The sequence below is a fragment of the Erpetoichthys calabaricus genome, chromosome 17 (assembly GCF_900747795.2).
Source record: "Erpetoichthys calabaricus chromosome 17, fErpCal1.3, whole genome shotgun sequence".
NCBI lineage: Eukaryota > Metazoa > Chordata > Cladistia > Polypteriformes > Polypteridae > Erpetoichthys > Erpetoichthys calabaricus.
The window spans coordinates 57,116,333-57,130,561 of NC_041410.2; the positions used below are offsets into that span (position 1 = coordinate 57,116,333).

Below are 14,229 nucleotides of genomic sequence, written 5' to 3' on the forward strand. Positions count from 1 at the left end.
CAGAAGCCATTTTAATGATTGTAAATCTGCAAAAGTTGTTATTCTTAAGTGGTACTGCTTATTTCATTGTCATTGTACATTTTACCATTTTTTTCATTTTCATTTTTTCGATTATTGTTGAATTTGTTGTATTTGTTCCATCAAAAAGAAAGAGAAAAGAGTTATTTAAAGCAACAATCTGCAAAACTGTTTCCCATATAACCAACAGGTAGCCAGCCAAATGTGGCAGATATCATTTGTTTTTAATGATTGAATGTGGTGTGCAAAATTATTATACAAATAAATGTTCACTTTGTCTGTAATTCTTGTTCAGACAGATCAAGTCTCATTTTTCTCTGTATCTTATAAATATGTATATCGGCATCGGCAGATAAGTATATAGACATTATCGGATATCAGCATCGGCCCAAAATTCCCATATCGGTGCATCCCTAATCTGGGGTACTAAAATTTGTTCCAGACAAGCTCTTGGGAGGTTATAAAAAAAGAGGACAGACAGATTAGGGTAAAACTACAAGAGTTGTTTATTTAATTTGATACTGCACATGTTACTACCACAGTTAATAAAGAATCTGTGATATTTAGTGTTTGCTTTTCTCTTCATTAAGATAATGTCTCAGAAAAGGAGTGGAAGGTAGCAATGCACATAATTCCCTCGAGTTCCATATGCACAAAGCATACAATTATTCAACTTAAAATTATATATCACTTAAAATTGTCCAAAATGTTTCCAGGGCAAGATCCAACCTGCGAATGTTGCAATCAAGCTCCAGCCTCACTGGGCCACATGTCTTGGGCGTGCACCAAATTGACATCATTCTGGACCAAAATCTTTAAATATTTTCAGACAGCCTTGGAGTCACAATCCCTCCTAACCCATTAACAGCTGTGGTTGGTGTACTTCCAGATGGGCTTAAAGTGGAGAAGGACAAACAAACTGTAATCGCCTTTACTACACTATTGGCACGTAGACTTTTCTTGCTCAACTGGAAGAATCCTAACTCTCCTATTTTAAGTCAGTGGGTGACTGATATTGCAGTAGACCCCCGCAAAGTCACGGTTCGGAGTTCGTGGCCTCAGTCATTCGCAGATTTTTCCTTAGAACCTAACTAATAATTGTTAGCAGAAACCACAAATATCCTCCGCAATTTTTATGGCTTTTTTCGTGGCAATACTGTACTGCAGAGAGAACAGGAAGCAGCTGTAGACAAAACCGCGACTTGGGATGGTGAAAGTATCCAATAGAATTTGAAACTGCAACTCCCAGCAGTCCCTGCAGTGGCTTTGATTGGTCTTCTGCTGAGGATGCTGGGGCTGTTGAAGTCAAAGGATGTCAGCGCGGCTTTTAAAAAGGGGGCCAGTGACCAAAAGCAAATAAAAAAAAAAAAAAAAAAAAGTTTTTGTAATTTGTGTTTCAAGTTACTGTCTGCCTTCTGTTGGGTTACCTGTACTTATTCATTTTGTCCTAGATCGTTTCGTGCGTCTGGATTGACTGCAGTCCGCCTGTGTACATGAGGACTGTAAGTGGATTCATGGCCATACTGCAAAGAAAGGAGCGCTCCTGAACCCGTCCACCTGTCTTCACCATTTCAGGAACTACCGGTAGGACTATTTGTACATTCCCAATCAACGTGCGGATCTCTGGACTATCTATTTTCATCATTACATTTCATCCGTTGCCATTTTTCATGAACTTTTTCATGATTTACTGTGTGTGTTTTGTTTGTGCTTTCTTGTATTTAATGTGTAATCGCCATAAGGGGAACAGGGGTGGTATCGTTGTTTTCTTATTTCATTTGTTTTCATCACATTCTTTATTTGCTGTTTGATTATCGGTTTGCTTTGTTTTTGTCTCTGTTTGCTTATGCGCATATCGGGTCAAGGCTGGAATCTCCACCATAAAAATAAATCAATCACTGTCTTCTCGATTGCCACTCATCCCGCTACGCTTACTTAACACTAGAATTACCAGAGCCTACGAAAAAACTCGTAGATCTGTTCCACCTTAAATCGCTTCACACTTCTCCATCAGCGTCTTTTGTCCTGTAAATGTGTCGATAAGCAGCAAACAGCAAGTAGTCTGCTATCACATCCCCCACCAGCGCACAGTTTTCTCAGCTCAAATCTGTTTACCTGTGTGTCAGTAGCTTGGTGTTGTATAGAGTGAGAAGTCAAGCAAAATGACACCTTTTATAAACATTGTATCGTTATTTGGAACACATGCATTTCGTGTGTGTTCCATGTCTACAACGATCTATGTAAACACATCGTTAAAACAGAAGCGTTTTTCATGTTTTAGTAATAATTGACAAAATGTAGACATGAAGTGTATAATGTGTGAAGCCTGAATTCCAAATATCAAAGAAACAGTTTCACAAAAGGTACAAATATAACAGAACAAATGCACTTTTATTCAAAAATATAACTGCAGAAAAGCAACCTGCGTTTACCTGTGACATTGACACGCAATTGGAATGAGAGATTTGGTGGCGGAATGGTATCAGCTGCTGACTTGTAATCAAAGCTTCGCAGGTTCGATCCCGGGTGAGTCCGTTTTGAGAACTGAGCTGATCATATTCTTACTATTTTAGAATAAAAACATACATTTGATTCCAGTCTGTAACAGCCGGTGTAATTTATGATATTTGTAAAGGTTAGCTTTGTTTTTTTCTGTTCTGTTATTCTCTCAGCCTCGTTCACGTTCCCAACGCCCTGCGCCTAACCACGCATTTAACACTGCTGTTTTCACATAAACACGCTATGACAGAGGTACACGCAACTCATGCAGACGATTCTACATCGGATCAAGAATGCACTTTTGCCATTGCTGCACTTTGTATATGTACATGGGAAGCTCTGCACTCATGACTTTACGCTGTAGATCTGGCTCTTACATACAAAGGACATCAGATCTACAGCATAAAGTCACAAGTGAGCTGCAGAGCTCACAAATTACACACGTAGTGTCACGAAAAATACCTGCTGACACTTTAGTACGCGAGCAATGGTACGAGAATGCAGTTAGCTTTTTTTTGGGCACATACACCACACTAGTGTTTAGATCTGGAAGATGTAGTATTGGCGAAATAAATAACATGCGAGCTATAGAGCGTCTTTATGTGATCCAAATAAATAACATGCAAGCTATAGCGCGTCTTTATGTGATCCAAATAAATAACATGCAAGCTATAGCGCGTCTTTATGTGATCCAAATAAATAACATGCAAGCTATAGCGCGTCTTTATGTGATCCAAATAAATAACATTTGAGCTATAGTGAGCTATAGCGCGTCTTTATGTGATCCAAATAAATAACATTTGAGCTATAGCGCGTCTTTATGTGATCCAAATAAATAACATTCAAGTTATAGCGCGTCTTTATGTGATCCAAATAAATAACATTTGAGCTATAGCGCGTCTTTATGTGAAAACAGCAGTGTCAGATGGGGAGGGGGGGTAGGGTGGAATCGTGAACACGACAGAGAATGAAACTGAATTAAAAAAAACAAAACAAAGCTAACCTTTACAAGTATCACACATTTACACCGGCTGTTACAGACTGACTGAGCGCATTTGTTCTGTTATATTTGTACCTGTTGTGAAAGTGTTTCTTTGATATTTGGACTTTAGGCTTCACACATTATAAACTTCATGTCTACATTTTGTCAATTATTACTAAAACATGAAAAACGTTTCTGTTTTAACAATGTGTTTACATAGAAGCCTCACGAAGCATCAACACGTTTGAAGCAATTGTGTCGGAAATCGTATCGAAGCTTCAAAGCATTTGACACTCACCTCTCTCTTGACACCTCCTGGCCATTTTCATGAACGTTACAGAAACTTATGATACACTTCAATGACGTCTGTTAAAAGTCGTATTGCTTTTATTTTTTCGTAGCTACAGACTGACAACGAAGAGAAGGGTTCGTCAGCAGCTTGTAGTGTGTGATGTCTAAAAAATATAAATATAACTAACGCCGACAGGCAGAATGCACTATAAGATAGCTAGAGTTAAACAAAATAAGACGCCTCACCTCATGCATTCCCGGCTCTTTCAATTAGTATTTACTTTTGCACTGTATCATTATAATCGCTCCTGTTATTAGTATTATAATTAATCCTGATCTTTTCTTGAGATCACATTTAATAGCCTTAAATGTTTTCTTTGGTCTGTCTTAATTAAAACGGAGTAGACAGAAAATAAAGGTTTATCCCTGTACTTTGCCATGATATAGGTAAGCACATTTGAGAAAGAAAATGTGAAATCCTTAAATCACAGATGTTATTATTCGATCAAGTATTAAAATCTGCAGTGCTTCAAAAGCTCGACACAGTGTCGAAACCTGAGTATCGAGAGGCCCATCACTACCTGTGAGTCACGTAGAGTTTTCATTGTTGCTTGCGGTTCCGGCCGCTTTTCGCGTACTGAGTTGTTCCGGAGTCACAGTTGAGAAACAGTTTTTTAATGTCTTTTAAGCACAGGGGAAAAAATGAACATGTGGCCCGGTGCATTCTTTAACTGCCTTGTGGCGCTGTAGTAGTACGGCTGCTTTGCAGTAAGGAGACAGTGGAAGATTGTGGGTTGGCTTCCCGGTTCCTCCCTGTGTGGATAGCAAATTATCCGTGACAAACAAACTGTTTTACACGCTGCAAACCAATCCGCGCCGCTTTTTCAATGTTTTTTAAGCAGAGGGAAAAAAAATGAACATTTGCAAAATCCGTAACGCTGCTTTCAGTAAGTACAATGCACAGCCAGCCATCTTTTCTGGTTTGGGCCGCTTTTGCAGTGTTACCTCTTGTGTATATTATATCTTGAAATCCTTCGACTTGCTAATTAACTAACTAACACCCACCCACTCAGCTTGTGTGAAAAAAATGCGCCCGTTCTTTCATCATTTTGTTGCAGCCTATCAAAGACTTGCTGATCATGTTTTGTAGACTCAATATATATTGGCTTTTCACTCAGCGCGAGGGCGCGCATTCATCTCGGATTATTACATCCTGCTAGACTAATCTGCTACACGGCTGCGTTTGAAAAACCAACTTATCCCGGATGAGTTTCACCGGCATTAATGATTAGGAACCTGGTTGGAAGAAAACCCTGCAGCCACAGGGGTTCACCAGGACCGAGTTTGGCAAACGCTGCTGAACAGAGACGAAACCGACTCAGGTGAGGAGTGGGGGCAGGCAAAGTAGTTGCAGCTATTGATTATTCAGTGTTGTTTGCCTGGGTGTCTGATCTGCGTCGACTGACATGGCTGTTTTCTGCGTATCCCATGGTTGTCTTCCGGCAGTGTGAATGCCTCGAGAGACAGGATGTCCTTGTGTGGTGAGTTGTTACAGTCTGTGACCACGTCGCCGACATTATCCCAATGTTGGCAAACAAAGCCAACAGCCATGTTGCGAAGTTTGAAAGCAACAGTTTCGTCAATGACATTTTTACATCCAGCTAGTCTGCTAGACTAATGTGCTACACGTCTGCGTTTGAAAAACCGACTTATCCCGGATGAGTTTCACTGGCATTAATGATTAGGAATCTGGTTGGAACAAAACCCTGCATCCACAGGGGTTCACCAGGACCGTGTTTGGGAAACACTGCTGAACACAGACAAAACCGACTCAGGTGAGGAGTTGGGGCGGGCAAAGTGGTTGCAGCTATTGATTATTCAGTGTTGTTTGCCTGGGTGTCTGATCTGCTCAACAGGATCATAAATAAAAGGAAAACAATGTGAAGGCAATGTCACAGGTGATCCTGTGGTATAGCAGGTCCACAGTTCCCCTTCAAAAGCCCATTTTTAAATAAATAATCATCGCACTCCCAGTGTAGCGAGGGGCGTGAAAGTCTGGCTGAAATGGTTTCCGGGTAGACTCGTGCTTCGGGCATTTCTCCCCTGTGCAGTGTGTGAGCGAGTGAGGAGAGAGAGAGAAAGCTGGTACTTTAGAGTGAGCGAGAGCAGGCTCGAAGGTAATGTGTTCCTGTGGTATAGCGGGTCCATAGCTCACCTTCAAAAGGCCATTTTTAATCAGGCGACTGACAGTAGTGGAGTCAGGCACAAAGAAGGTCAGCTGCAGAGAGAGCGTCTCGACTGTTGCAGGGCCTGAAGCAGGTGAGACGCTAATGAAAAAGAGGCACAGGGCTTATTGGTTTTTAAAGACTGCTTCCTTCATTGTGTTTTAACTTCAGTTTTAAAGGATTGCGCGGCTCTCTCTTGCGCTGCCTGTGTGTGCCTCTGTCTCTCTGTGGCACTGCCTCTGTGTGTGTGTGTGCGTGGCTCTCTCTCGCGCGCTGCCTGTGTGTGCCTCTGTCTCTCTCTGGAGTTGCCTCTGTGTGTGTGCGCGGCTCTCTCTCTCGCGCTGCCTGTGTGTGCCTCTGTCTCTCTCTGGTGTTGCCTCTGTGTGTGTGTGTGCGTGGCTCTCTCTCGCGCGCTGCCTGTGTGTGCCTCTGTCTCTCTCTGGAGCTGCCTGTGTGTGCGCGTCTCTCTCTCTCGCGCTGCCTGTGTGTGCCTCTGTCTCTCTCTGGCGCTGCCTCTGTGTGAACCAAGGTTCCACTTTGGTTGACTAATGAAAAGTCAACATGGCTCAGAGCTGCAAGTGGACTGTGGCACAGACAAACAGAAATGACGGCATGTTTTCCGAGGCGTCGCGTCCGAGTTGGTGGTCGTGGCTCTATAATTTTTTTCGTCGTATCCAATGGTCTAAGAGTTGGTGGGCGTGGCTCCTTCCTGCGTGCGCCATTGGCGTCTTACTTGTCGGCAGTTTAGTGAATCCACGCCCCTTCCGGCGTGCTTTCCATGGGTGGCTACTTGTCTCCCGGCTTAGTGAATTATATATATAGATTGTCAACTAACTGCATGCTGAGCACCTTTCACTTCTGAAAGAGACAGGTTTGTTTGAAGTGTTTGAATAAAGTTCAAGTCTCTACAATCTCCTGTGTTTGTGTGCAATTCTATGACCCAAGCTGCACTAAGACTACCCTGCAAGCATCGGCACTTACCTCTGTCAGGTTGCGTGCAGCCAGTTTAAGCGCAGTTGGCTCAGTGATTTACATCCATGGCGTCAGTTGCACTTTGTACATATTGTTCCAGTAGTTTTTTAAATAGTTTTTATAGTTCATTAGCAGTGTGTAAAATGACCAGTGTTGCAGTAATTGTGATGCTCTTTGCATGAAAAAAAATGTGCTCCATTAAAATTTCACTTTTTCTTTGTTAATTGTGATGTTTACTTAAAGTGCAGCAAAAACGTATTTGGCATCCAGGGATTAATTAACCCCAAGTATGTGGCAGTTTAACAGTTAAAGCCCCGAGATGCCGCCGAAACGAGCTGCACCGTCTAAGGCTTCTGGCAATGAAAATGCGCTTGCATGAACTATAGTACATATAGCGGTAACATTGGTATTTTACATTCTTGCACTGCGGGAGACATAGCAGTACAGCATACAGGTTTACCTTTACACTCTTTATTTTTAGGTAATGTATTAAGCTGAGTTTGAAATTAAATTAGTGTTTTGGGGGTATATAGGGTTTAAACTATGAAAATAGGCATTTTCTTAACCACATCCAAAATTCACGGTTTTTCACAATTCATGAGTGCTCTAGGAACGTAACCCCCACGAATTTTGGGGGTGTACTGTATATATTATTTGAAACTGGAAAAAATGTAATTCTCACTTAGAGGATCTGTACAAAAGTTTTTTAAAACATGGCAGGAACTAACCAATAACATTTTAGAATAAGCATTTAAATTGAGGAAGCAGATTCTCTCCCATCTTTTTTCTTTTTTTTTTTACACTCTATCTTTATTAATTTATTAATTTATCTATTTACTTATTTTTACTAGCTTAAAAAATTTACTCTGCTGGCCTAGCTCTCTTTCAAACCTATTTTTGTAAAACTTGACTTATTTGTATGGAATGTTATTTGATTTTAATAAAATCAATAAAATAAAAAAAAGATATATTTATTGAATGGTAAACCCTTTAGGTCAATAAGGTTGAAAAACCCCATTTAGAAAATGGAATACTGACTTTAATTAACAGAAGCAAGTAGCTTCACAATTTTTGGTGCTGTTCACAGTTGGTTGAATAACTTCTGTCTTTTCTCATGTGGTCTAGTTTTACCACACTTTTGCCTTTAAATATTTCTGAAAGAAGCATACACAATGCAATCTACTAATTTTTGTTTTAGAAGGATATAATTTCAGTGAGTATAAAATATCTCTTTACTGCAATATAACTATCTACCTATCATGTCTTTCATATTTATCTTTCCATTATTTATATAGTGCCGCCTATACAGTATCTATTGACAAATTGTTTCTTGAGGCAATCTGGTCAAAAGATGCATCTTTCTTCTAGTATATGCTGTAAATACAAATAATTATGCGAGGTTCATAAATATTTACTCACTTTGCCTGCACTGTATGGTTTTAGCTACTAAAAATAAAAATTTTTGGACTGAACTTCAGATTCGGTTTGCTTATTTGATAAGCATGAATTCCTAATTGAGTGTGCCTTAAATGGAAGTCTGACACCAACAAAATATAAAAAGCTATGAATAGTTTAACAAAATAATGTGCATTTTAAACATACAACAAAAGTTATTTAAAAAGAGAAGAAAACTTTCATAAATATTTGATATATAAGAACCTTCAAATGCTTCCTTGGCCTGGTTTTCCTCCTGTACATTCTTGCTACCTTCTCCAATATTTTCAACCAGTATATTTATCAGCAATCTAAAATCTTCTTGACGTAACACCACCTAATAAAACAAAGAAAACATCACCAAAAAAAATGTATTTAATATTATGTTTCCCCATTGATGCATAAAGTATAACTCAACAATATTTTCACAAGAGTTCCATTAGATTTACTACTTTGGGGCAGCACACACAAGGTATAAACTGTATAAGAGATTATTTCAGAGATCTGTTATAGATGTGTGGTTTTATTATTTTTCAATAATTAAGAAGAATATGAATTCAGAAGCAATAAAGTTGCATTGCATGGTAACACAGTGGTTAGTACTGACAGTTCGTGGCTCCAGTATACTAGGTTAGCATTCTGGACCTGATGCTCATCTGTGTGGAATATGTATGTCATCCCTGTGTCTGTAGATTTTTCCACCAGTAATTCAAGTTCTTCCCCCACTTCCTAAAGTCATAGCAGGTAGATTAACTTGCAATTTAAATTAGTCCTTTGTCTGGATGTTTGTGAGCTGGCAATGTGATTTACTGAAAACCTTCTCAGTGCTGCACGTATAGGCTTTGAACTCCTCACAATCCTCAACAGGATCTAAATGTGTTTGAGAATGTAACTCTCTTAATTTAATTCTTTTAATCTTTTAATTTTTGTGGATGCAATTAGAAAATACCTGTGACCAACATGGCAGCAATCTGGAAATGTTTGTGTAGTACACAGCAAAAATAATCAATGCTTATCATAACAATGTGACCAATTATAATTTAATTGGAGATGCAAACATTTACAGTATTTTTGTGGTATTTGTACTTTTTGAACACAGATTTACCTTTCATATGTAAACAAAGAAAAAAGTATTTTATCTTACTGAGAATATGAGATACTATACACAGTACAAGTTGCAGAACAATGTTTCTTTAGCATCATAAATATCCAAAGAGAAATTATAGAATTAAATTAAAAGTGAAGGTCATGTATGTCTTAAAATATTCTGGGTACTAAGAGAGTGAGTAAAGAGGAGCATATATTGATCTGTATCTTTAATTGGGAAAGCATTTGAAAAAGATGTTGCTTTTAGCTACAATATCAAATGAAATGTGGATTTATAAAGCATAGAATCATTGATGTGATATATTGTATTTTCTGGAGGGTGGACCCCTAGCAATGGTGTGGTGCATCTTGACCACGCAGACACTAAATGTTGGTGCTAAAAAAAAAAAAAAAAAACACACACACACAAAAACAATAATGGCAATGTGGCAAACTAAAAAAAAAAGCAATAATAAAGTTCCATCTGTTTTAAAATGTTTAAGCATGTAACTTTACAATGAAAACAAGTTACAAAAGTTACACATGGTGTAACATTCAGGTTCATTCAGGAACTTAACTGATTTGAAAGCTGAAACAAAATTCAGTTATCAAATTTTTGTTTATTGAATATTTTTGTAACATTGAGTCAAATTCAAACTGAATAAAACTAATAAAATGCAAAAACATGTCAGTAGACTACATTAAACGCATGTTTTTAAAAGTACTTTAAAATGTCATGAAGTTAAAAAACATTGCCCAAATAGGCTTGTGGTGGAACAATAGCTTTCACAGACAGCTAATTCATATTAATGTGATGTAAAAATGTTATTGACTTATGTCCTACGGTAATAGCTGTTGGTTGTGGAGTGTCTGCGACTACTTGTAGTTCAAATTTCTTAAATGACATTTTTGGGGGAAAAAAAAAAAAAAACCTGATGGAGAGTTAAAATTTCTTGTGAAGGCAGAAGGTAAAATTGTTGGCTGGTTCAAACTATGATGGAGAGTATGATGGTTCAGACTAAGATGGGCTAGAGCTTGGCTGATAAATGGTAATATAAATACAGGAATAAACATTTGTTTACTCTATGGTTACATACTTGCTTTCTTCTTAACACTAGAATTACCAGAGCCTACGAAAAAACTCGTAGATCCGTCCCACCTTAAATCGCTTCTTAAATCCGTTCGCACCTCTCCACCAGCATCCTTTGTCCTCTAAATGTGCAGATAAAGACAAGTTGCAAACAGCCAACTATTCCATCCCCCCACCGACTTAGAACATGCACGAACTTCTCCCAGCTCATGCCTTGATTGATTATCTGGGAGTGAAGTGGAGTTTTAGAGTGGAAATAATAGATCGTTATTTGGAACACACGCATTTCATGTGTGTTCCGTTTTCTACAGTAATCTGTGTAAACACATTTTTAAAACAGAATCGTTTTTCATATTCGAGTAGTAAATGACAAAATGTAGGCATAAACTATATAATGAAGCCTGAAGTCCAAATATCAAAGAAACACTTTCACGAAAGGGATAAAAATAACAGAACAACTGCGCTTTTATTCAAAAATATAACTGCAGAAAAAAAAAAAGCCGCCTTAGTGTGCGACATTGACACTCATATACTACAACGGCCCCGTGGCACAACAGTATCAGTTGCTGACTGGGAATCAAAAGGTCATGAGTTCGATCCTGCTCAACTCCCTCTTGAGAAGTGAACTGCTCTTATTTTTACTATTTTAGAATAAAAAGATACATTTGATTTCAGTCTGTAACAGCCGGTGTAATTTATGATATTTGTAAAGGTTAGCTTTGTTTTTGTTTTTTTTTATTCACTTTTCTCTCAGTCGCGTTCAGGATCCTTCCCTACCCCATCTGACACTGCTGTTTTCACATAAAGACGCGCTATAGCTCTACAATGTATCACAATACATACGACTGCGTGTTTTTTTTCCCACATGTTGCTGTATGCTGTTTCTTTTGTACTCCAGGACATACAGAGGAAAGCATAGTAAAGAGCAGTAACTTCAGCGCTATATGCAATCATCAGACACTCCGCATCTGACACTGCTGTTTTCACATAAACACGTGCTATAGCTCACCCAAGGAGCGCCCTTCTTACATTTACGACATGTGTACTTGTGTTGCAGTGTACACACCTCTCTGTGCTATGGTTCCTATTACACTGAACAAGCACCTGTAATTTGCAGCTCTATTCATTATCTCAAAACAAATATATGTGACGTTTTGAAGAAATCATTTTATGATGCGAATAGTACCAATCAGAAAACATCGTCAAAGTAATGCAATATTATTTGAAAACGAACAGCATCAAATTGGGTGTGATTTATACTGGCATTGTTACTTAGAGTCAGATCAGAAGCTGAATAAGCTCCTTTTCTGACTCTAAGTAAAAAAGCATGAATTAATCAACAGAAATAACCGTGATCGACATTTTAAACTTAACGATTTACAGTGCATACCAATTTATAAATTTTATGTCCGATTGAGGCTACAAAGAAAAAAAAAAAACACTTCCTCCCCAGTGGGGAATCAAACTCGGGTCTCCACAGCGTGGCAGGGTTGCCGTGCTCTGAGTCAGCAAATCTCAGCGTTACGCCACGGAAGGTGTTGTTACAGCCTTGAACCTTTTGTAAAAGTGTTTATTTGATGTTTGGACGTCAGGCTTCACACATTCTATAGTTTATGCCTACATTTTGTAACATTTATTACTACATTATGAAAAAGTTTCTGTTTTAACAATGTGTTTACACAGATTACTGTAGAAACGGAACACACATGAAATGCGCGTGTTCCAAATAACGATCTATTATTTCCACTCTAAAACTCGAGCAGTTCAGTCACTCCCAGATAATCAAACAAGGCATGAACTGGGAAAACTTAGTGAACGTTTTGCGATGGTGGGGGATGGAATAGCTGGCTTTTTGCTGCTCATCTTAATCGGCATATTTAGAAGACAAAAGAGAGGTGAGAACGGTTTTAAGGTGGGCCGGATCTATGAGTTTTTTCGTAGACTCTGGTAATTCTAGTGTTAAATTATTTTTGATATTTCTTTTATTTTTGATACACTATTAATCTCCAAGGGGAAATTGCCTTTTCGCATGAAGTTTTGGAGGTCAGACAACGAGGTCATCCATTGTATTGTGCCCTAGGGCTATTTTCATGTTAAGGGCATTGCTCAAGAGCCTAACTGAGTAGAATTATTTCTGGCAGCACAGATCCTTAGCCTCAGAGTCATCACTCTGCCATATTTCTCTTTTGAAATAGAAATTTAATCAAAAATGTGCTCTTGCAAAGGAATGCTTCCTATCTCTTCTCTACCATCTGGTAAATGCAATATTATATTAAGGCAGCTCATACTGTGGACTGCACATTAATTCTGCACTCACACACACACTATGTCTAGCAAAAGTCTTCAGAAAGTGGATGTTATTTGTATTATTATGATTAATATTGAATGTATAGGTAAAATTCCGTTACAACGAATATCTTTACAACAAAATTTTCATTACAACGAAGCATTTTTATGGTCCCAACAGCTTCCCCATATGACACGAGTCTATAGAAATCGCGTTACTACGAAGTACATTCAGCAGATACTTTCATTATAACGAAGTGCACAAAAGACCTTGAAATGCTTGAATGAATCATCCACAGAGCAGTTAGTTCTGTGGCCGCAGCTCAGTTGTGCACAATGATCCCCAAACAGAAACACTGTAATTTTTTTTTCTTTCTTCGGACTTTCCTCGTACTGTTTTTTTTTTTTTCCTTTTTTGTTTCCTGCGGTTTTCAGTGATACCTTTTAGTTATTGCTCGTCAACATTTGAAAAACATCCATTAAAATTTAACTCATTGTCACCCTCCTATAGAAACGGCAGACACGAAAAAACGATAACAGTTTATATTAGAAAAAAAAAACTAACTTTTTGCAGCTCTCGATTGCGGCAAAAAGAAAAAAGATGTTGGCAGTGAATTCGGAATTTTGCTATCACTATCGACGCTGTCAACTTTCTTGAAAGACAGAGCAAAAAAAGTAGAAAAAACTCGGGTTGCAAACTTATGTGAACTGCTGCATTTGAAGACGTCTGAAAAGCCATTTTTATGTGGTTCAGTGATTCTCGTTCAAGAAACATTCCTATTAATGCAGCACTCATTCAAGGTAAATGTGAGGTTTGTAAAATCTCTTGGGACCTCCCACAACTGGACAGCAAGCTGAAGAGCGTCCCGAAGTGCAATCTCCACATCTGTACTGGGCAATAGCAGATATGCTGCGTCTCTCCGCTAAAGTAAACAGTGTTATGCTTGGGTCACAGATTTGCACAGAAACACAGAAGATTGTAGAGACAGGAACTTTATATTCAAACACTGCAAACAAACATGTCTCTTTTTCAAAAGTTTAAACGTGCTCCTTGACAAGACGGTGATGACAAATCCGTCTCACAATTAAAAGTATGCAAACATATCTTCATCTTCAAAGGAGTGCACATCAGGAGCAGGGGAGGACAGAGATAGAGAAAGACAAACAAACAATCCACAACTGACAAGTGCTTTTGGACTTTTAAGTCTGCGAAGTACCGCGCGGATCACGCGATAGATCAGCCGCAAGTAAGCCCAGTAGAAAGGGAGCGATGTGTATGTAATCTTTCAGCGTCTTTTTTTGAACTTGTAGGGGTGCGATCAGCCCCCCAGCTCACAACAGAAAAA

General features: G+C 38.6%; 1 protein-coding gene across 1 annotated transcript in view; it reads right to left on the reverse strand.

Moving 5' to 3' along the window:
* Nucleotides 1-14,229, reverse strand: part of vps13c (vacuolar protein sorting 13 homolog C) — a 608,306-nt gene that overhangs the window by 292,512 nt on the left and 301,565 nt on the right. The window contains exon 37 of the mRNA XM_051920790.1: nucleotides 8,647-8,758. Coding sequence (XP_051776750.1) covers nucleotides 8,647-8,758 — 112 coding nt within the window. The remainder of the gene's footprint in view (nucleotides 1-8,646; nucleotides 8,759-14,229) is intronic.